Source organism: Pseudochaenichthys georgianus, chromosome 6 (assembly GCF_902827115.2).
Source record: "Pseudochaenichthys georgianus chromosome 6, fPseGeo1.2, whole genome shotgun sequence".
In the NCBI taxonomy this organism is placed as follows: Eukaryota; Metazoa; Chordata; class Actinopteri; order Perciformes; family Channichthyidae; genus Pseudochaenichthys; species Pseudochaenichthys georgianus.
This window is the reverse complement of record NC_047508.1, coordinates 30,913,712-30,938,249: the sequence shown is the minus strand read 5'-3', so window position 1 is coordinate 30,938,249 and position 24,538 is coordinate 30,913,712. Positions and strand designations below refer to the sequence as shown.

The window sequence follows — 24,538 nt, the reverse complement described above, 5'->3', positions numbered from 1 at the left end:
ACTCCATCGCCAACCCTCCCTGCTCTCACTCCCACTCCCACCTCCTCCACCGGACTCAAACGCTAACTAACACCGGTAAGGTTAGCTATTGTCGGCCAGTCAGCCAAAGACCCAGACAGTAAAGGCTTTGATTCCACACACCACACCGAGAGAGATAACGGAAACGGCTCTATATGTGGTATGTAGATAACGCAATGCAGATGTTGTGAATCGTGTCTTTTCAGAAAACCTTGGTAAAATCTCTCCTGTGAATAACGTAAAGACGATATAATCATTTAAATGTCCTATTAGCTTTGAATGGAAACGAAAAGCCAACTTGTAATGTGATTTTAACCATATAGTTGTTACTGTTTAAATGTGAGAGGCAGCTCAATTTCCCGTTATGTGGCAAGCCTGGCATATTTTCTGACGTTACATTTGTGATTTAAATATGTAACGGTAACGGCAGGATTCTTATATGACGTTAAATCATAAACTACTACGGTTATGGTTGTCATGATTTACGGTTATTGCCTATGGTTACTCGGGTCTCTGATATGCCGGTTGTGTAGCTTACGCATAAACGTGGCGAAGCGTTAATGACAGGTGTAATGTATAACATTATCAGTTTGCATGGATTAATTGGTTTTAGATGTCAAGAGAAACCGAACCGATTCCAGAATTTCCTAAGGGGGCCGCTGCGGTTGCTTTCTGCCGGCTTCCGCTCACTATTGACAGTGGCAGGATCGTGTGTGTGTGTGTGTGTGTGTGTGTGTGTGTGTGTGTGTGTGTGTGTGTGTGTGTGTGTGTGTGTGTGTGTGTGTGTGTGTGTGTGTGTGTGTGTGTGTGTGTGTGTGTGTGTGTGTGTGTGTGTGTGTGTGTGTGTGTGTGTGTGTGTGTGTGTGTGTGTGTGTGTGTGTGTGTGTGTGTGTGTGTGTGTGCTGGTTGTGGTAGTAGTGGAGGGTAAACCCACTTACTCTGTACCCACCTCCTTTCTCATTGGTAGAGAAAAGTGAAGCTACTCTCCTCTGAGACTATCACATTAAGATACTGTGACTTCTTGAAGAGTGGAAGACAGGATTAAAGGAAGATATTTTAATTAATGCGGAATATGTCGACCACAGATTTACCCCCGTATTTTGCTGAACTCCACATAATCTAACTGCTGAGCTAAATGTCAATACGTTGGGCATGGCTTCAAAGGAAGCAAGTGTAACGTTATGATGAGGCGAGTAATAAAGCACTCCTGCAGCTTTGAAATAATTCATGAAGGCAGTGATGCTTTGGTGTAGGGTGACATCCTGTGTTTTCCATTGGAACTGTTGTAGGCCTACCTGTTAGTGCAGAAAACATTGATTTTCTCTCATTCAACAGCATTGTATGAAATACTTGTTTAATCTGCATGCAGGACTCAACTCATAGCATTTCCAGAAATAATGCCAAAAGGCAAGGACTACTAAATGCCACTGGTTTATGTCCATTGAATAGACATGACATTCAGCTGTGTGTGGGAAGATGCTGAGCTCCTTGGTGAAAGTTACAAACCTTCAGGCTATTCAATGCCTTCCTGTAATCAGCCAACTGTAATCAGATGATTCAATGCTGCATTGAGCTCTTTTTCTAAGCAAAGTTCACTCACAGTGGTGTCATTATTTTTCCTATCCAAACTGTAGGAAATATGAGAGGGAAGCAACACATTTGAGAAGCCCCATGTGACTTCAATAAGTGGGCCACCAAAGATACCTGTGGTGTCACAGAAGGGGCATTTGTGCTGCCTGAAATGTAAACCCAGCTTGTTATATCTGATCTAAAACAGGTGATAACAATGCATAAAGGAGCAGGTTTAATGGCTGCAATATGTCGAGCACCTTCAGTGGAAATGCATCACAACCGTCACTCCACTGGTCGTAGAGGGAGATTTCGAGAGAGCTTTCATAAATAGGAATTACGTTTATAATCCTGATGCTGTGGGGAAGAGGCAATAGTAATCTGATTTATCTGTGACACCAAACATTTCATCCCTTATTTCCGCAGTGCTGTAGATGTCCACAAATAGAGCACATCTCATAAACAGTTAAACCAAAGAAGCAAGGTTAGAGCACGACAGCAGATGTCTGTGCAGAAAACGATTTAAAGACCACCCCTTTAGAAAGAATAGACACATTTAATAAATATAAGGACAATATAAAGCTGGATGTAAGTCATATAACACTAGCCGATATGAGCTGTGCAGTAGGCTTGTATAATAACTGCTAATTAATGCGCAATTAGAGAATATGTTGCAATAAGGGTTGTACAAGTGGACAGATTGAGCTGTGTATTAGATCTGGCCTATGTGCTCTCAGCTCAGAGAAGTACTTGACATCTGATAGCGGATGACAGCGACACATTACGTGTGAAACAGATATTTAGTGCAGCAGCTCCTCTATGTATGGCTTAGAGCTCACAGAGTGTTAATCAAACCAGTACGAGACAGATGGACTGGGAGCAGCCTGTTCTAAGATGATGATGATGATGATGATGAAGGGTTTTACTGTCTTTTGGACCAGCCAAAGTCACATGATAGGAGTGCTGACGACCACTTCCTCTTATCATTCCACAAACCGAGTGTCATTAAGTCAGCAAGACCTTTACGCTGTTTGGCACACAAAGACAGAGAGGAGGCCAAGGAGGTGATGGATAAGGTAATTTGTGTTCTGGTTGATTTGAATGGGAAAACCGAATTTGCTTTGAGTTTTGCATTGGAAATGAACTGGTGTGGATTTATCTACAGATTTTCAGTATCTGCAGTTGTTATAATTATCTTTTTGTAAGTCTTTTGTGATTGAGACATGCCTTGGAGCAGATTAGTCTAAGCAGCTAGCTACAGGACATGCATAGTTTGCACCCACATAATGTCGTATTTATACTAGCATTGCTTCAGTATATTCCATGCACTTTCAATACAAATACTGCTTGTATTTTTAGAAAGATAAGCTTCTTATATTTTTTAATGAACAGAGTGATACACTCTGTCACTTCTATTTAACCATGCTTATGGTGGTTAAACATGTATGAGCCTTATCAAATACAAGTGGATAAAGCTTACATGAAATGTTACTGTTACCAGCTATCACCTCAGTATAGGTCTTATGTCTTGGTTATCACAACATACACAGTAAGTGCTTGATCTTCTTAACATGTATCGACAATTATACCAGAAACATTTAAGCATGTAAGGCTCAGCTTTATAGTTCAAGTATCTGATTTAAGATCTTTGTCCTAGTGTTGGATTATTATGTGACATTATTCCACATTGGTGGCATTCTCAAATGTTATGTAAAGATGTGTGTTGATGACACACCCTCTGCCCCTACTTTGTGGGATTGCATGTGCTGAATCATTACATACACTATGAGCATTTAACCTATTCAAAGTGTTGGTTTGTGAACTTGAAGTTTAAGTATTTGTTTTTACGAATTTGAATACCTAACTTTACTGCTTTACTGACAAGGTTTAACATACGTTCTCAGTATCCTTGTCAGTGTAACTGTGTTTATTGCCTCATTGTTCAAGCTGTAATGATGAACAAGGGTCAAACACGGATCTGTTATCTCAGTCTGTGCCTGGACTCTCCTTTAGAACTTTAATCAAGAGCATCCAAAGGCTGGCTGAGTTAAGTTGTTCAGTTCAAAGTTTTGCATGGCAGGTAAGTTTCACAATCACCTTGTCTTTTGTTTACTCTTCAGTGCTTATTTGCCTTTAGAGGTGAAAACTACACATATGACCTCTGTGTGAACGGGTGTGTAAAAGGGAGATGTTTCAGTCACTTGTGTTCGATGAAGACGTTTTCAGTCACTCTAAATCATTTTGTCTGTGAATTGAAACATGACCTAAAACTCTTTCTTTAAAGTGATGCCGTTGTGTGCGGTCTGGAGAGAAGACGTACCAGTTCCTCATGCAGTTTCCTGGCTGTTTGTCGTTTCTTCCCCCTGCTGTGAGCATTAAAGGAATTCCTTGGAGATTTTGTTGGCGAGTGATGACAATGTGCTGTGGTCTGTGCACACTGAGGCTAGCTAACAGACCCCAATTGTCATGACAAGGCAGAGCAGCCAGGCTGTGGGTCAAAGAAATGTCCTGGTGTGGTGAAGATGAACTAAAGTCGACGAGTATAGCCGTAAGCATGAGAGAGAAGGAGGGAGATGTCGGTTTGATGGGTGACTCATGTAGGACTGCAGTGCTCTATATACGTTATCCATCCCATTTATTAACAGAACATATAGCCTCCTGTGAATTGTTGTTTAAAGAAAACAGTTGGCTGACTATAGGAGTCAAGGCCAGGAGGATGACAGCGAAAAGGAAATAGGGACACAAAGGAAGTTAGCTTGTAAAGAAAAGGTGGTCTGTATCACAGCAGGATGAGAAAATAGTTTGGATGAGCTACAGAGGAGGGTTGTGAAGCAGCTGTGAGGAGCTGCAGGGAGTGGAGAGGCAGCGCTGACCTCCTCTAAAACCCCCTCTCCTCCTCCCCCCTCCACCTCTGGAGGAGCCAGTGGGGGCATCAAGTTCCCATCCAAGCCAAACACACCCACATCTGCACAGCCATAGTTATCTGACACCCTAACAACTATGCTGTGCAATCCTTCTGAAACTGAGTCTGAGGAACAAGTGATATTAGAGTCATAATAGTGCAGATGCACTTCACACAAAAAACCACACAAGTCAGCAAAAATCTGAGACGGAAAAGCTCTGTTTGTGAGTCGTGACTCGTGACAGGGAAATGATGGGGGAGGGCCGGTGAGGAGGAGAGAGGAGGAGGCGGGTTGTACACGCAGAGGGAGGTTGTGATTGGTGGATGAAGGGGGTGGAGGGAATGAAAGGGGAAATAGGAAACATCTTTTCACACTGAGGGCATTCTGTACCTAAAATATGGAGCATCCTCCTGACCACATCACACATATTTAATCTGTTTGTTCAGAAATGACTGTTTGAGCCCAGAGCGATCACTATACAGTATGACTCCAGCCTCACAATGTCAGAATTCATGCATAAAACACGAGTGTTCAAGGGCACATGACGCACAGATGCTACAGGGATGAGAGATTTGTTTTAACAGAAAGTAATCCCTCTGCACTGAACTAAAGCTTACAATGTTGAAGTAGTCAACAACGGTGCCTCACGATGCTGCACAGTGCTTACATATAGTTATTTATTTTGTGCTATAGTCCCCATTCAAGGATTAAAAAGTGGCATACAAGGTTTTGTATAATCAATTGTATTTATGATTTATTTAGCTGAATGACAACATATCAAAAGCAACTAATCGATCTTAGCAGTTGTAACTGTTTGATGCTTGCTGCTTGGGTTAGATGTTGTTGGCTTTTCACCCAGTAACATCTGGAAGTAGAGTCAGAAGGTTTTTGTTAATGCTATACAGCCCTAGAACCACACTGGGAGGCTTACTCTACTTTTACACGTACACAATAAATACCAAGCCAGCGTTTCTATGTGTACAGTGGAAAGTAAAAGAAGCCTTTTTAAATCTAACCAGATGTATCTGTGGACACACTCAGATGTTCTTGTCAGGGTGTTAATCAGTGGGTTACTGTGCATCTTCTAACCTTTGAGACTCCACACTTGACCTTCCATCTCACTAACTTCTTCTAGCAAGATAAACACGTGATGCAGCTCTCTAAAACACTTCCAACTATTGATGACCTCTAACTCTCATTGCTTCAGATGCACTTAAACTTCAGAAAATATCAGACCTCCGGACAAAAAGGGATTGAGGTCCAATTGGATTAAAACAAAGGTTGAAAATGAAAACAATCATGAGTTGCGGCTACAACAACAGATGGGTTTTGTGCATTAACACTAGTTAGGTGGTGAAACAGCCTGTTACTAAAGCACTTCTTTGTCGCGATGTTTGTGAAGGTAATATTGCGTTATTACAACTTTTGTAATGTATCGATCGTCTTTTTGGTTGCAACAGCTACTTTTTGAGGATGTTTGATGTAACCTGCTATTTCTTTACAGGTATCCCCTAACTTGAACTAACAACAACTACAAGCAACACAAGTGGACCAAGCATAATCAGACTCCCTAATCCCACTCGGACAGCAACACACTACTGTAACAAACGGACCACCGTGGGACCAGCTAACAGACAGATTGACACTTTGACCAGACAGGGCTTCAGATAAATGGCTGACAAGCAGATCAGGTGAGGTGAAATGTGGAGCGAATACAAATACAGCAGCACTGTTGCCTTGTTTTCATCTCGTGACCTTTCATACCTCATCTTTTTGTCTCTACTCCAGTTTGCCTGCCAAATTGATCAATGGGGGGATCGCTGGCCTAATTGGAGTGACCTGTGTGTTTCCCATTGACCTGGCCAAGACTCGCTTGCAAAACCAGCAGAATGGATCTCGCCTTTACACCAGCTTGTATGAGATTTTTGTATATTACTCATTGTTGCTGATCTATAGTCAGGATTAATCAGCATGTCACCAAACAGATTTCTCCGTCACTAACACACCACGTGTTTGTATTTCAGGTCAGATTGCCTTATTAAGACCATCCGATCAGAGGGGTATTTTGGGATGTACCGTGGTAAGTTTTCGGTGTTCTGATGATCTTTGTTTGTGTGTGTGTATCTGTCTGTCGGTCTGTATATCTGTCCACTGTTAATCTGGACAACTACTAGACCCAGTAGCCAAATATGTAATGTGCTCATTAATCCCTGTATGCTCACAGACTTGTTGTGGTTACAGTGATTACACATTTTAGATTACATACCTCTAAATTGAAGAAACTTGGTTAGGCCTTAATCATTGCTAAAAAAAACCTGACATAATTAAACTGAGGCATCTGCAGATTAATTCCATACCAGATATGTAATGATCCACTAAATGTAGGCCATATGTGAGATGAATCACCTTCACGATGAGGGAGCGAGGAGAGGAGAGGAGAGGGAGCTCTGCACTTTACTGAGTGCACTTTTGTAGGTATTTTTAGATTCTTGTGATTTAGGTGTAGACTGGAGTGTACAAGGCTAGCATGTGAGGTACAATATGGTTTCGATTGTTTTCAGCTTCATCGTGAGGCCACAGACATCAAACACATGGATCTGCGTCTCACATATCGTACTAGCAATTATCTCAGATTCTCTCTCTCACTTCTCTCTTCCTTCTTTGTGTCTCCCTCTTTCTTGCTCTCTGGCCCTTTCTCTCTCCCAGGAGCGGCGGTGAATTTAACACTAGTCACGCCAGAGAAAGCCATCAAATTGGCTGCCAACGACTTCTTCAGGCAACAGCTCTCCAAGGATGGGTGAGGCATGAAAGTACTGACAGGCGGACTGACACACACCCACTCCACTCATTCGCACTGATTAACTAGCTTGTTTACTAACATGTAATCTGACACATTAGCTGTCAGTATTCTCACCGAGGCTCCGGTTAATCCTCTATTGTTCTGTCGTCTCCTCCGAACACCCAGCGTTTTAAAACGGTTTGTCTGGTTTAAAATGACAGAATAATTTGTGCGTGTGTCAGCAGAAGCCCTGTCTGAAATCATGTTACCAAGTACAATGAGCATAATGGTATCACATTAGCGACCATCTTCTGGTGTTGCTGAAATCAATCACCCACCCATTGTCACCCGGGAGCCCTGTCTGCAAAGATAAACCGTAAGGTTTCTGGGGCCTCTATCGCTATGGCGACTAACATGCAAGCTGATGAATGATTGACTTGTCTGGCCCAGCGGCTCTCCTTGTGAATTATTAATCTGCCCTTGTGGCTGACATGTTGATATAGAAGACTAAGATTAGCATCACCGGTGCAGGTGGTGACAATTTATTATTCAGGGAAATAAAGTTGTCTGGCTCTCACACTGTCAGTCTTGCTTTAATCTGATCTTTCTATTTATCGTCTTTCTTTCAGAAAACTCACTCTGGTCAAGGAGATGCTGGCTGGGTGCGGAGCAGGGACATGCCAGGTGAGTGAGTGAGGTGCTGCTTTAATGGCATCCTCCTGTTCTCCATCTGGAACCGCTGCCTTTAGGCCTGCCAATGTCAACTCTCAAATACAACACTGGGCTTCAGTCATCGCCTCATTTATCTCTGCCTGCAGCTTCAATTAACAAGGGCCACATTTGGAGGAGAGGAGTTAGTCGCAGGAGCTAGCTCGCAGTTTGTCTCTGTAGATATGACGGTTATCTGTGACCTGAATGTGAGCTGTAACGTTCCGTTGTCATGAATGATTTCTAATCACTGAAATGCTGTCCTGTTAGCAGGCGATACACTGGCAGCTCGATTTGAGTGATCAGATCAAATGCTGTGAGAGTACTTGGCCATGTGCTTGAGTGAGTGAGTCAGAGGGAAATGCCTCTTGTCAATGAGGGCAAAGGCTTCAAACCATAGGAACGTGATTAGATTAAGTGCAGAAGACCTTGGATTAAGATTGCACTGAGAGCACAGCCATCTCACCCTTAATCCAGTTACCACTGTGTGGATTACAGAGGAAAACAAGAGTGGACACATAGTGAAAGGATGTCAGCAGATTGACAATGGACACATGTTTTGCCTTAGACACCAATACAGACCAATCATGTGTACGTATTTTGACACTGTACCTCTATTTGTTTTGTTGCAGGTTATTGTCACAACTCCTATGGAGATGCTGAAAATCCAACTCCAAGATGCTGGACGAATTGGTAAAAATAAATTGAATCCAGATGGAAATTAAAGCAGGAATGAAGTGTAGGGAATAAACTAGAACATAGTGGCCTCTTGTGGTCATGTCAGATATTACAACAGCCTTATTCTGATTTCTTCTTGCTGCTATGAATTCAAAATGTCTGCCCACAAACCTATTCTTAACATTGTATGATTCTAGCAGCTTTATATAAAGCTGTTGCGGTTATTAATGTTATGGTTTTCATGCCCCACAGAGGCTCAGAGGAAGCTGATGCCAGAGACGGTGGCAGCAGGTACTCTGGAGACCAAATCCCCAACAGCCATACAGCTCACCAGAGAATTATTTAGGGAAAAGGGCATTGCTGGTCTGTATAAGGGCCTCGGTGCCACACTGCTCAGGTAACATCTGTCTTCTAGCTTCACCAACCGACTGCAAAGAACTTCACATGATTTGCTCTGATCGTGTGTCTCTATTTCTCGTTGTCTAGGGATGTTCCTTTCTCCATGATCTATTTCCCGCTTTTTGCCAACCTGAACAACCTGGGAAAACGAGGCAAAGAAGGACAGGCTCCTTTCTACGTGTCGTTTATATCAGGCTGCCTTGCAGGGAGCACAGCGGCTGTTGCTGTCAACCCTGTCGATGGTGAGCAGTGGGACTGTGTGCGATGTTAAGCAGTGTGTGCTCCGTCAGCTGATGTTATATATTCACCTGCGCTCGGTGTGTTGCAGTGATAAAGACTAGACTGCAGTCGCTGAACCGAGGGAGCACGGAAGACACGTACAGTGGAGTGACTGACTGTATCAGGTGACCTCATTATGTCTCTTCTGTTGCAGCAGGTGTGGCGCTGTGTGTATTTGTAAGAGTGTCTCGCCACACTTACAGAGAATCTATAAAAACAAACAGCAGAACCAACAAACAGTAATCTGATAAATTATTAGGAAACACAAATAAAAAATATATAAAATAGAGAAAAAACACCATCAATATCATACACGCTGGTTCATAGTTCACTGTTTTGCATAGTGCTGGGCAATGTCAATATTATTTAGATATCCTAAAATTAGCCTAGATATTACATTAAAGGGATGTTATTTAATATCATATATATCTAATATCTCATCGTGTATATATTTTGTAGAGGCAAGGCAAGGCATGTTTATTTATATAGCACCTTTCAACACAAGGCAATTCAAAGTGCTTTACAAAAAACGAAAGACATTAAGAAAATGGCATTTAAAATCAGTCATTAAAAAGAAAAGATAATAAAATAAACATTAAAAGAAAAAATACATGGATAAAAGTTACAGTGCAGGCAACCAAAGATAACAATCCAAAATCAATATTTAGCTAATTGATCAGAAAGAATTTGGTTTGATGTAATGCCCACTCCTAGTTTCATATGTATTAATGAGCTTTTTATTTGATCTCCAGGAAAATCATGAAAAATGAGGGTCCGTCAGCCTTCCTGAAGGGAGCCTACTGTCGAGCCTTGGTCATTGCACCGCTGTTTGGCATCGCCCAGGTGATCTACTTCCTGGGTGTGGGTGAAATTATCCTCAGCTATTTGCCTAAAAGAGACAAATAAGAAGCACCTCCTTTCTGCCTTTCCCTCCCACAATGCATCACGCCAACTTTGTGTGGGTTCATCTCATTCTGAAAGAAATGTTCAATCGGTTGAAGTATGACCGATCAGTACATGTTGTTTTAAATGTGTTGTTTTGAATGTCTAAGTAGTTTAAAGAGGGAGCCTTTGTTTGCCAAGCTGCCTGTGGTGGCACACACAAATCCAGTAGGCATGCTAAGCTAGCTCTCTGGAAATGAAGCCACACATATCAGTTAAGGTTTTAATGGAATATTGCTTTAATAACTGTATTTTATTGCATTTAATAACTGATTGTCGAATTTTCATAGTCAATGTACTGCCCTAGGTTGCTGCAGGTCTGCAAGCCCAACACCAACTCATTTAAAACAGCGCTAGTCTGTAGAGAAACAATAGGGAACCATTGCAAATGCTACAAGCTAATTTGAGTGCACGTACTTTACTTGGAAATATATCTGAAAACATTAGAATTAGAAAAAATGTACCAAATAATATTCAAAGATTTCCCCCGACCTTATGTCTTAGAAAAATAGTATATATAGAATTCGAGAAAAATAAAGGCCTCTGTTTCAGGCAAAGACCCAGGGAATGCATTGATGTGATGCCAGCACAGCCCCTATGATCTTTCCTGAGGAACCACATCCCTTCCTGTAAGTGGTTATAATGAACTCAGCCATTCAGCTCTGAGCAGGCTTTGATAGCCTTGGCTTTTTAAGTAGATCAGGTTCCATCTGATATTTAGTGCTACCACAATGGTTTGACTGTTTTGCCTCTGTGAAAAAGATATCTCCTGTGTTGTAGTCTAACCATAGACTGAAGGCTCAGTGTACAGCGTTTGGGCTTTATGCACTACTAACCTGCACGTACATATTGTTAAAAAACTGCCTATATGGTTATTTACATGGGTCAACTGTCAAGGCAGCATGTTGTATTTGTTGCCACACCTCATCAAGTGAAGTCACAGCAGGGGCTTTGCCTTCGAGGGATGATGACAAATCACCTCCTGTGATATCACTGATTGGATTGTGGCCAAATTGCTGTGCGCTTTTAAAATTTCAGTCCACAGGGAACTGAGCGACAGCTGTTTTCTGCCTGTGTGATTCATGTTGGGCTCAAATGAAAGCTGTGAACACTGAATGGGTCGAGTCATTTTAGTAGAATAATATCCAGATTATTAGTGGCCATTTAGTAATTATGCTGACAAACGGTCAGACATCACATGCCGAGTACAGTCGTCCATTGTGGAGCCAGTTACTACAGTAAGAGCAGTTCAAACCCCTTGGAGACAGACATAATTAATATTGTTTACAGATGATTACATCACATTTAATTCACATTCTTTGAATTCAGTGTCAGGACCCAAAGATCTAATGAATAACGTTCATTTATCAGAAAATTAAACCAATGTGTTTTCAGTGTTTTATGATTTTGACCAAACATCTCCACTTATTTGCTTCAGAGGTTTTTATTTGCTTTAAGCTGCCATGGGAAGCAGCCCTGTCCTATCTTGTTTATGCATCACAACACTGAAGCCCTGCCATTGGTTTATCCCTCCGGAGATCAAGGTGACTTTGATGTGAATTATCCAATCACATTCCTTTCTCACTCCTACTGTTTAAGTAGCTCATCAACTGCACTGTAGAAACGGGATGCAACTTTCCAATGTATTATCATTTGTGGGAGTGAGATCTGCTTATCAATATTCATTTCGATAGGCAGTATAGCACTATATATTGTATGTGTTGTTTTTTCTGTGTCAAAGTGTCCACCTTATCTTTATTGTACATATTCAGATGATATGAACTCTATGTTTTTGGATGTGTTGTTTGTTTTGTACATGATGGCTTATTTGCACACCCTCTCCAATTCCCCCCTCAATCCGTATTGTGGTGATTTTATTTTATGACGATGTGGACATATCAAATGAAGGAAAATGTTTTACTGCAACAAGCGTAATTTCAACATTAATGCAGCACATTGATAAGTGTTTTTTACCGATTGTCTAGTTTCCTACAGTTTTATCAACTAGGACCAAACGGAGCATCATATAAGGTTGATTGGAATTTAGTTAGTTTTAAGTGAATGACCTCTGGCACTAATTAAACCGTTCTGAAAGGGAAATAGGGATCTGCTGACATAGGACTGTAAATCTAACATCTGTGAATGGTGCTTTTTCCACGCGGTAGCTGCAATATGACATTGATGGCACCAACGACCAAGGCTGTCACATGCTAGCTAGCATTATCAATGTCTTTACTGAAAGCCATAGGTCAGGGAGGGACATCAGATCTGTTAGACATGGACTGGCGCCTCCAGCCGTGTTTACAGATGACAGCTGATCCACAGGAAAACGACAAAAAGACCTGCCTCTCATGTGAGCTTGTCTTTATAAATTACTGTTGTAGTTTTTTAACATTCCTAGTTCATCTCATAAATGCTGATATTGTGATCATGCCTATTTTTTGTGTCGTTGAGAATGAGATTATTGTTATGATTTTGAAACCTCCCTTAACTCCTAACTGCCCAATGTTAATGTGCAAGTTATTTTCTTTTACTCAGGTGTGAATCTTCACTGACCTTGTGCATTTGGTTTTGTATGTACGCGCGTGTGTGTGTGTGTCTGACTGTGTAGTGCTGTAGTTGATGTGTAGTTGTTAGTGTGACACTGCGGTATTTTTCTCTTTGATTGTCAGACCCATGCTCTCTCCCCTCTTTCCTTCTATCTTTCACACTCTTCTGCCATCTACTCTCCGCAGCATCCACAGCTGCAGGTATATGTGGAGGAGCTCTAAAACACCAAATGTATGACTAAGAGTGTAAACAATCAAAGGAAAGCACACAGAAATATTAGGCACAAGAAACCACATGGCCCTCTTTAAATACACTCGGACAAAGTCCTTGGATCTGCTGCCTTTGCAGACCTGGATTAAAGTCTGATTTATTTCAGTGGAGATGTCGATTGAGATGAACTTTGTAGTCTTGTAAGAAAGTTTATCTATATCTGTAAAACTTGATCTATAGGGCTGAGACGACGGTCATTATAATAGACCCATGTGATGGTCCACTATGCCACCCATCAGCAGTTATTCACAAAAGGTATATCGCCTACATATTCTAAATGAATCAGATATAAGAATGTATCTTCTATATATATATATATATCTCTGTAGATATTATGAGATGTATTATAATTATAGTGAAGAGTTTATTAGATTTTAATCGAAAGATTTGTGCTTTACACATTCACCCGAAAAAAAATCACGAACCAGCTCACTGATATGCAATAAGTAGAGTCAACACACTAACACACACTTGAAACAAATATATATACACGAAGCAAAACACAATGTATGATGCAAGTGGGGACCTTGAAGGCCTTCTGGGGTCTCCTCTCAGCCTCTGTTGTCTTCCTCCAAGAGGAATTGTGCATTATTGCACTTTAAAATATGAAGGACCCTCACCATATTCTCCATCTACTATGTCTCTCTCTGTGGAGGGTGTTTATGAAATGTTTGGTGAGTGACGCATTTGTCCAAGGCATTGTTGACAATGCAATTAAAAATAAATAAATATTGTGTTCCCTGTCACAATTTGCTGTTCAATAAACTGACTGTTCTAAAATTGCCTGCTGTAGTCTGTGCTTTGGGTTACAGTTTTGACTCACATCTGCTTTCAGGGTGCAGCACATACCAGAATACAACAGTCTGCCGATTTAATCTGTAATAGTGTGAAAACCAAACAGCAGTGTGAAAGTTTTGAAGAGAGTGAGGATGACGCTGTGGTTCCTCGGGGCGTATGAGCAGCTAAAACTGTTTTCTGATGTTCTGCCTTGTGGAGCCACCAGGTGTCAGTGTGGGGTCGCAGAAGAGCTGTTAGTCCTGCTGTGTGAACTACAGGTGTATGCTAAACCTGGGTGGTGTGGCAGTAAATCACGCACACCTATGTCACTCAGTCACGCTACTTTCTATCTCTTGCAGCTTAGATGTTCACAGATGTGCCTCTGTAGTCTGTGGGGTTTCACTCGATAAACAGAGTGTTTAAAAAGTGGTGATAAGGATATGAAAATGTGCCTTTTTGTGGATTTCACTGGGGGATGAAATGTATAACCCCCGCATATATCCTGCTCATTTCAGCAGAAGTGATGCTATGACAGGTGGTTATTCATTGTTAAATAGTTGTTTATCATTAGTTACCTAGAATGCTATTTTAAAGTATAATGAAATATTAGCAACTTCAGATATAACCACACACACGCACGCACGCACGCACGCACGCACGCACGCGCGCACACACACACACACACACACACACACACACACACACACACACACACACACACACACACACACACACACACACACACACACACACACAGCTGTCATTTTATATCTCTCTTTCATTGTTCACATGTCTTATTTCAGCCAGAGTCAGATTTCATCTTGAATTGTGTGGCTCTGAGACTCCTTTCATCAGACTTTGTACGCCAGTGTTTACACACTCGAGAGATTAGCTAAAGGCTCAGTTTACCACAATGAGAAGACTTTGAAATATAGAAATGAGCACCAGCCACTGTTCTTATGCTCATCCCTTTCATGTGTCATGACTTGAGCTTCCACGATGAACTATTATTAGTCTTCCATGCTTTCTAGCCAGAGGAGGAGAGAAGGTGGAGGAAAAGGTAGTCTCAAATTGAGCCTAAAGGGTGAGAATGATGGAGAGGAAATCAGAGGTGGAGACAGTGAAGGGCCATCGATAGAAGGAGCAGAGAGCCGGAGGAAGGGAGGGGATGGTGTTGATGTGTATATAGGTCACTAAATCAATGGGAATCAGGTTTTTGAAGGGTATGAAGGGGGTATTTATAGATACCAGTGGAGACAGATGCATCTGTGACAGGCACAATGATGCTGGGAGGACAGGAGGGGGATATCTGGGAAAAGACTCTGGTCAAATTAGTCTGCAGGCAACTCTCCTCACAAATGGCAAATTATTCTCAATTGTGAACAAATAGCACTGAGCGCAGCTCAAAACAAAATATAATCAAATGGAGATCACTGCGGGATGCTTTGAGAAAATGACCTTCCCAGCTTTATTGACAAATCGCAGGCAAACCGTTATTTGCGATATTGCTCTCACAGCATTTGCATCTACAGTATGGCTCAATTCATATCCTTTTGAATTGTAATCTGTGATATCATAGAGCCACAAGATTGAATGGAATATTAGCTTTCCATTTTTCAGGCTTGTATGGAGAACTTACTCATTACTCCGGCGCAGTGAGAGACACTGAAAGGCTGGGAAGTACAATAAAAACATCACAGAGCGCGATGCAGAGATTTCAGGTCAGAGGTTATTGGTTGATGTGCATGCACTGTACGTTTTTCCATATTTCATAACATGATTACACAACTTCTGTTTAAAACATTTAAATGCTGGACTTGTGCAGTAGTTGTAATAACTGTCATGACTTATCCCATTTATTTTATAATGTCCCATGCCTTCATCTGCCAGCTTCATGTAACAAGAAGTCCCATTGCAAATTGGAAATGTACTCTGAGAACAAGAAGGAAAAATAATTGAAGAAATTGTTTTAAATTGCCTCCTTGCTGGATTTTATTTTCTAGGACTAAGTCAAGGTCACAGACACATTGTTCCCTCACCACTTACTGCCTATGTGTGATGTAAGACAGCCTGAATACTGAATCTACATATCATTTCTGCATCTCATTTAGGAAGCATTTGCATAGCAGCCACATCACCTTGCATCAAAAACTGTCAGAGGACGCATACAATTACTCCTCAAGAGCTCTTAATCTCTGGCTGCGGTCTAATAATGTGGTCAATAAACTCACACACAGCTTCATGATGCAGGAACATCTGACCACCATTTGTGAAGGGATGAGGATATGGACAAGCAGCAGGTTGAAGTGACAGGGCCAGGTGGGTTTGTCTCTCCTTATATCAGCATTTACTGTCACAGGATGGTGTTGCTTATTTGTTTAGTTTGTCATTGTAGTTTATGAGGTAAAGTGCATAATATCTCAATACATTTACTTTAGTACTTTGCATGAGTACGATGCCTTTTGAAAGAAATTGGCACAGACAAATAGCAAACATTCATAAGAATAATAATTTAGGAGGAATTATGATGTGACAAATGTAATGTTTTATCCAGCACACGTCTTAAATTAAATACAGCTAATTAACACAACAAATCCTCTCATAGGAGAAGCTAAGCTTTTTTATTTGTTCTTGATAAATCACTAATCAATTATTAAAATAGCTGGCAATCGGTTACAATGATATAAAGCAACTAAAATCAGCTTTATGTTGACCAGGTACAACATTGAAACGCTAATGAATCACAATAAAGGACTCTACTGCTGTTTAATGATGGGATTTTTTAAGAATGTAAGTATAAATAAACAAAACACATAAAGAAACTGTGCTAATTCAATTATTATTTGTAGATTTTATGAATTGCAACTTTTTCTCTAATTATTTCACTAATATGTTTTTTCTCACTTTAGTTTCATTGTTATTTATTCAATTATTATTATTTGACCCTTTGGCTACATTATCTTTGTTACACTCATGCATATTGAATATGTAATATATAACATTTCTGCATGATGAATACTAATGTTGGATGCAAGTAAAGCCTGGCGTTGAGTGTAGGACTTCTGCAAGTAATTGAGTACTTTTCCACTTTTGCTTCATTAAAATCCGAATACTTCTTCCAGCACTAATGAGATTTCCAATCAAGCCATGCAACTCGGGTGCAAGCTTTGTATAAATCCCATGGGTGGATCCAACTGAGCTCCTTATTACACGCACAGCGATACAAACTGACACATGGATGCACAAACAAATCAATAATCACAAGTGGCAGCAGAGAAAATATATGCTACTTCTTAACAGCAGCTGCAAAAAGTCACTTTTTCCCATTTTGTCCTCTGAGCCACAGTGAACCGGTGGTTAGAAGAGAGAAAGAGGGAGAGTGCGAGAGAGAGATAGAGGGAGAGAGAGTCTCAGACCAGCCCACCTATCCGCTAGGAGGAGAGGAGAGGCTGTTGAGGAGCAACAAAACAATAAACAGCTACTACTACAAACCACATCAGCGGAGTTCACGATACAGAGGAGTACCAACAAATAATTCAGACAACGCCTCGGAGTGAAGTGACAGCCATGTATCTGAACAGGGAAGAGCACAACAGCAAAGGTAAGATCCTGTCAAGAAATGCCACTCTTTGCGGAGAGCACCCTGACAGTTTCAAGGTGTTTCATTTCTGACCCGCTGTTTCTCTTGGAGCTGACTGGCATGAAGAGGTGGGGATGTACTTCCACACCATTTATAACTTATAAAAAAACAGCCTTCTCCTTTGACATGCACCGGTTGTGTTAGTGTAAAGTGTGGGCTGTCATTATGTAACATCAGTGCAGTTAATTGCCTCCTAGGATGCTTATCATTTAGCCCAAATCGTGCATTTATTCCAATGCACCGTGAACGATTCATTGTGAACCTGTGGACAGAGCCACTTTATCATATGCATATTTTTCCCGGTTTGCATTGCCTTATGTTGTTATTGTTTCAGACAATTACAATACCTACTTAAGGGCAACATAACACAAGGTCAAAGCTTCTAGCTACAATGAAACCCAAGAGTATAAAGCTTATTTGTGGTGCTGTACAGCCTCAGACATCCTGCACAAAAAAAGAGTACCGTAATGGATCTGATTGCTTAACGGGGAGCGATAACCGTGCAGCAGCGAGAGGGGTAAAGAGGGTACAAAGGAGGCATATTTGAGTAATCTCTCCCACGTGTTTTTGAGGCGTGATTTCTTCTCTCATCGGGTGCCCAGAAACACATTCGAGTCGTGTCTCCTGCTGTTACCATGAAGCATGAATAACTCTCTGGGGCTAAGAGGTAATGCTAATTACCAGTAAATCTTCAGGTTATGAGAGAATAACACCTGCTGCTACCGAGGACCGGGGAAGAGGAAGGGGAGGAGGGGAGCGTAAGGAGCAAAAGCAGGAGTGGGAGGAGCCATTTTTTGTAATTTCCCTGTGATGTGAGATAATGTGATCTCACCACACACGGACAACATCATGATACTGTACGGGGATGTGTGCGAGCAGCAGCATCCGTGGGTAGGGAGAGGAAGGTGGCTTACAATGAGAGCAGCTCCTGTGTGTGTTGCCAGAAATACAAATTTACCTAGCCCTTTAGAAAAAGAGGCTCCAATCCATTCTTAATTTAAAGGATACAATACATTGTGACACTGACGTCCAGAACAAGTTATTTAAATAGATGTTTGTGCTATTCAGTAAAAAAAAAACTCAGGAAGGTCACTTTAAACTGCCCTCCACATAAGTCTCATCACGAAAAAAAGAAAGAAAATAATAGCTCCAGCACTCAGGATTTAGGGGAAGTATGGGTTGAGGTTTGCAACCAACTGAATACCCCTCCACTCAACCCTCCCTTTCCAAGCGAGTTTAACTTTAACCTATGTTGGCCTTGAGGTAAAATACGGCAGAATTTGGTTTGTCTGTTCTGGGCAAGCAACATGGAGATCCACTCCCTATTGAGGAGCTTAATCTAGTTCACACTACACTACTTTACCCCTGATTTTCCAGATAAAGATAAAATCCGGAGGACAGAGGCAAATCAGCATCAGCTAAGCGCTCGCAAAACGGCGCTCCTGTGTAATGTGTGAACACTTGAAAAACACGAGCTGTGCTGCTCGCCAATACACTGCAGACACATTCCAGATATCTATTTTAAATTGTCATCTGTTAAAAAATCTGGTCCACCCCTTTGGATACGCCCCTGTCAGCTGCAACCCCAATCAAGGAAACTATTAGACTTTAGACAACAAGTCCTATCTGTTGATCCCCTGACATGGTTGAACAGGTTGACATCTCTGGATCTTAACATTTTATGAGCCTCTGACTTTTCATTTTGTGCCATCTGGTCAATATTTAAACTGCAATGCTTTACAAAACTAACATTACCATCAGCCTTAGATGTCCTTTATGGTTACAACACACTTAACAATTACATGCTGAACATAAGCATGCTAGCATTCTCATTGTGTGCATGTTAGCATGCCAACATAATATTTAGCTCAAAGCCCCATTGAGCCTTTGAGTACAGCATGTTTATAGAGCTGCTAGCGTGGCTAGATCTTTTTTCTTGTTGAAGGTCAAAGAGAGATGCAAAGGAAAATGTTTGGAGCATAACAGATGATGTATGGAACTTCACGATACAGAAGGTCATGTTGGTTAGTGGCAGTTGTTTGGTGAGGTAGGAGCATTGAGATGTTGAGTGAATTTAAACCTGTTGTAGGACTTGGTGGTTATTCGGCAGGCTGGAATAACCTCTTCCATCGATTAATGGACTGCAAATAGAGCAGTAAAGTTATGAGTTGACTGGCTACTAATGTGTTGGGGGTATTCTTTTTAGAAAGGAGCTCAATACCTGATTGGCACGCTTTTAATTGATTTATGTGAGTGGGTGTTCCTTTCCGCTGGGTGTTTTCCTCGCCGCACTGATCATGTGGCCTTTAAATTCACACCGCGTCTCAAGGTGGAGTGGCAGGGAGAGGGAGAAAAGGTCTACGAGGGATATATCGATTATGGCCTCAGAGGATTAAAGGGGGTTGAGGACAAACAGTTTGATCATGTGTGAGCCTGACAATCACACAACCGCCGGCTACTGTCAACTGAACATCGGAAATACGACTGGGTATGGGCTCCAATCTATACTAAACTTAAAAATAAAGTAAATTGTGCAAAATAAATAGGGATGAATGCTGGGCTTACCATTGTCTCTTAGGCAGACAGTTAAATGGCTCTTTATTTATACCCACTGGAAAACATTCACTGGCTATTTAGACTGCTCACTGATGTTCAAAATGCAGCATGTGGGCTCCTTAAGGGTTTGATTGTAGTTCATTAAATGGCAACCTGGGGATGTGCAAACCTAACAGCCCACATAGAGGCATCTTTTTTTTAACATGGTGAGAATAATTTTAGAAAAAGGTATTTGATTTCTTTAAAGGGGGTCCTTTAGAATATGTGTGCAGAAACAGAAACAAAAAATCAGCAGTCATCACTTGCTGTGCTTTACTGTTGCTTTTGGGAAAAAGAGGAATTTACTTTTTGGAACTAATCATTTCAGGTGAAAAGGCAAATTAACAGTAGTATGAAAATGCTGAAGATGTAGAACCACTGACCTTTTTAAAGACAGAACAATTAAAAGCCCATTCCACAGTTTATTGATGTGTGTTCATTAAATGTAGGTTAGTAATGGTTCTTTTCATTATTACTTATTCCAACAAACATAGTATAGTTACTTTTCTTTCTAAAATTCAAGTAAATGGCAAAACATTCCTAGTTAAATTCCTTGAGCCCAAGGTACCCAAGATGAAAAAAAACAAAAAAAAAACGTTTTTGTTCCACCAACCTTCAAAAGACCAAGTCCACATTTTTGGAGAATGAAATGCAGCAAATCCTCATATTTGATAAACAGCAAATAGTTGGCAGTGTTTTGCTTGAAATGTGATTGAACCAATGTGAATGTGTGATTGTATATATGTAAGCGCTTTTATGTGTCACAAAGACTGAAAAAAGCACAGTATAACAGCAGTCAATTTACCATTTCATTATCAAAATTATTTAAATTCTAACTTTATCTTAATTAATGATAATGATGCTATGTGTCACCATTAGTAAATTAAGTAAATGTAAGTTGGCTTGGTTTGAGGTTTTACACATGACATGATGGAGTGTGCTTCAACCTATTAACCATCACAGGCAAGTGTGAAAAATCTGCCAGGCGGGTGGCATCAACACCCCGTGTACTAGAATAAGATCGTCCCTACTTGTGAAATGTCTGCTCTACAAAGATTTACTTCTATTCCCACTTCAGCAGGAATTTAAGCCAGAACCTGAAGGGTTTATTTTAAACTGAAACGCTGTGCAAACGGCAGGGGACAAGTAAAGAAGAGCTTTCCAACTCCATCTATTGATGACCGTTTTGATGAAGTGACTGTAGTAGATTTGTTGGACAGGATCTGATGCCGATCGATTTGATTCTAGGACGAATGGTGCAGGTACAGGTTGGGTTTGGGTAGACGTGTGGTGGACTGACTTCATGTATTATGCATGTAATCACCCTGATCTGTATAACTGACAACAAGATCTGGATCAGTAATTCAGCCTAAGAAAATGTTACCTTGTGTTGTGTTGCTGCAAAGTCAAAGTCTGTTCAGTCCAGTCCTAAATAGCCCAGTCACAATATTAATGAAGACATCTGTATAGCTTCCCTTGTTTGCCTTGAAGCAAAAAGTGTTTTCTTTCTCTGTGTGGACATTTTATTATCCCCCTCCTTTGTGTAGTGCCAAGTCATGAGACAGAGTTAGTGCATCAGGGACAAACTGCCCTCCATTTATTTTACGTGTGGTACTGTACTCTGTCTGGCACCCCACACTACCACTTGAATATAATTTATTGTCATACACCAGGCTCCCTATTGATTGGATGTCGAGGACACTTCCTTGGTAGGAAATGTCTTCCGAGTCAGGTCCTTCAGAAGCCAGGCAAGAATCCTTCCTAGCCTCGGAAAACGAATAATGGTGGAACAGGCTAACAGGCTAACAGGCTAACAGCCTAACAGGCTAACAGGTGTGCAGGTGTGCGTCATATGCGAAGCCCCGCCTTAAATGGAGCGCGATTTGCGCCAAAGATTTTGGAAATTGGTCCGTGCGCAAAGCATTGTGGGGATTTTAAGACCGCGGAGGATACACATGTGCAGCCTAGAAATTTCCCGCAACGAAGTACGCCAGCCTCGGTAGAATTCCAAGGATCCTGGACATTGGAACAGTCCTTCGTCGGGACTCGATGACGTAGCATCCTTGAAATAGTGGCTCTGGAGACATTGAGAAACACCCTAAATCTCATGCCAGGGGTAAACAATCTAACTGACACAAGTTTGGCATGCAACTTCAAAAAGAAAATCCTCAGTTTGTCTTTGTTTTGGCGTCTTTTTAGATATGCAACCTGAATTCCATGAATGTTAAAAAAAAAAGTTTAAGAAAAGATGTTATGGACATTTTCCTTTGTTCCAAGACTGACTGACCTAATTGCTCTTTTTAAATGGCATGCTAGTGGCACTTGTTGTGTTATTATTCCAGGAAAGACAGACGACTTCTAAGTTTAACTATTTATTATGAGAGAGCAAAAGATATACATCACTTGGCCAAGGACTCCGTCACGTCATAGAAATCACAGACAGCAAAACTGTAATCTGTCAGTCTATTTCCGGACAAGACCCTCGAACCTCGTGCGTGCATACATTTTTATTACACAGGGCGTTGCCCGTACATTTATGATTGGTCAAGACTAGCTGAAGAGATACTGCGGTTTAGACTTGGTTCTCTTTGGTAGGTGCGCAGACTTAGAAAAAAGTCTCTTGGCTACACGATCCTCCAATCATCATTCGGCCCGCCTGTGGATGTCCCTCCCTACTCTGGCGCCATCATACGTCATTTTTTTTCTTCTGAAGCTTTCTGAAGATATACTGGAATCAGATGTGTATGGGAGCGAAGCTCTGTATTGCAGGCTAAAGACGTCTATTTATTCCAAAGTCACAGCCACATAAAATGAGCACAATAAGCCTATAATGTAATAATAAGAATCAGTCTTTCTAATGTTATATAAAAATAGCCTCCACACTCTAGAGATGGCAATATTGGATATTGGTCAATTCACCACTTTGGTCCAGAATTTATTATTTTAGCAACTATTGGTGGCAATGCCAGGACATTTTGTACAGAAAGTCATAGTCCCGATAGGTTGAATTGTTCACATTTTCAGTTACCCCATAATGTTAAAACCCCTGCCATCTTCAGATCTGTGAAGAACCACGACATGCATAGAGAGTAGGTATACGGTGAAAAAAATTGGGATTTTACTAAAAAAAAACTAACTTTCTGAATAAAACTAAAAAATTCAGAAAAACAAACAATATATCCTATGAACACAACTGCTTCAGAGCATTTCACATAAAACTTTCAGCAACATGGTGAGTCCAAGAGACTCTGCCATCTCCTCCCAACTGCAGGATTATATAACCATGCTGGTCAGCCCATAGTTAATTTCAGGGAAGAGAAAACATTGCGCTTCTTAAAAATGGGTGGCATAGATGAAGTGGCTCCTGTGAACACCCCTCTGGTTTTAGTAGAATGTCACAGTCCGAGGTCCGAGGTCATTTATAAACACACGCAAAAAAATTAAGAAATCTAGACCGCAAAATAATTAAATAAGCAAGTGCCTGTTTTTCCTGGCCAAGGTTAGGGTCCTTGAACACAACACGAGCCTCACGTGTCATCACGTGGTATATGTCCCGTCTGACAGGGGTGCAGTTCTGACGGAGAGGACCAGAACGCCGCTCCTGGCCGGGACCTCACACATGCAGTACCGATAAGGAGCCGTACAGATGCTGCAGTTTCTGCGTGTCTGTGTCTTTAGTTGAAAGCCCAGTGGCGATCTGCTCATCTGTCACACTGATCATACAGACAATAACTTTGTTGTTATTAGCATCTGGTTAGCTAGCTATGCTAACGAATATAAGAAGCTTTTTCTCCAACCAGTGAGGTAAAGGCACATCTTTATATGATCAGGTATAAAACAGGTATAAAATACTATATGACAGTAAAAAACAGTTGTTATTAATAAAAAAGAATACAGTCTGAAATGGGAGTGATTTGTAAAATATCCAGAAAGACAAAGAAATCCACTTACAGTTATGTTTCATCTGGGTGTTGAGAGATGTTTCCATAGATCTCTTAATGTTGCTCTCAAAGTGCACCAGATTGATGCTTTTAACTTCAACATTTTAAAAATAAAAAATAATCTTCCTGGGGAGCATGCCCCCCGGACCCCCCTCGAGGAGGTTAGGTCCCCCCCCCCCCACTTAAATCATGTTCACATGGATATGAAACTAAATACATTTGCACACATCTTATGTCCATATCTTTCTGTGTTGGTGGTCACGCCACACCGTGCACGTACATGCGTGCGTGAGTCATGTTGAGATATCTGGATTAAGAGGTTGCTTTTTCTTTGCACAGAATGAAAGAAAGGCCAAATGAATGGGCTGTGACTTTAGTATTTTTAAGCAGAGGTCAACCATTTATACGGCCCTCGGAGGATGTTGAAAAAATTGAAATGGCCCTTGAGAGGAAAAAGGTTCCCCACCCCTGATTTACATAAACAGGTGTA

At 41.1% G+C, this 24,538-nt stretch overlaps 2 protein-coding genes across 5 annotated transcripts in view; both read left to right on the top strand.

The window, feature by feature from the left end:
* Positions 1-3: 3 nt before the first annotated feature.
* slc25a22a (solute carrier family 25 member 22a) lies at positions 4-13,877 on the top strand. Of its 3 annotated transcripts, none has more exons than XM_034085004.1 (11): positions 4-75; positions 5,995-6,181; positions 6,279-6,404; positions 6,515-6,570; positions 7,197-7,287; positions 7,899-7,953; positions 8,610-8,670; positions 8,908-9,052; positions 9,142-9,296; positions 9,383-9,458; positions 10,086-13,877. In XM_034085004.1, the coding sequence occupies exons 2-11, from the start codon at positions 6,162-6,164 to the stop codon at positions 10,237-10,239; spliced, it is 939 nt and encodes a 312-aa protein (XP_033940895.1). In that variant the 5' UTR covers positions 4-75; positions 5,995-6,161; the 3' UTR covers positions 10,240-13,877. The 3 variants fall into 3 exon arrangements, with proteins under 3 accessions (XP_033940895.1, XP_033940893.1, XP_033940894.1); XM_034085002.1 differs by having other exon boundaries at positions 11-178; XM_034085003.2 differs by lacking the exon at positions 4-75 and adding an exon at positions 2,560-2,663.
* A 3,427-nt stretch (positions 13,878-17,304) lies between these two features.
* Positions 17,305-24,538, top strand: part of syt7a (synaptotagmin VIIa) — a 98,626-nt gene continuing 91,392 nt past the window's right edge. For both annotated transcript variants that reach the window (XM_034085119.2, XM_034085115.2), the window contains exon 1: positions 17,305-17,473. In XM_034085119.2, the coding sequence (XP_033941010.1) occupies positions 17,440-17,473 (34 nt within the window). In that variant the 5' untranslated portion in view covers positions 17,305-17,439. The remainder of the gene's footprint in view (positions 17,474-24,538) is intronic.

Coding starts and splice junctions, on each gene's coding strand:
- slc25a22a (XM_034085004.1), top strand. CDS start 6,162: ATGGCTGACAAGCAGATCAG. Junction 7,954..8,609: donor GCGGAGCAGGGACATGCCAG/GTGAGTGAGTGA, acceptor GTTTTGTTGCAG/GTTATTGTCACAACTCCTAT. Junction 9,297..9,382: donor TGCTGTCAACCCTGTCGATG/GTGAGCAGTGGG, acceptor GGTGTGTTGCAG/TGATAAAGACTAGACTGCAG.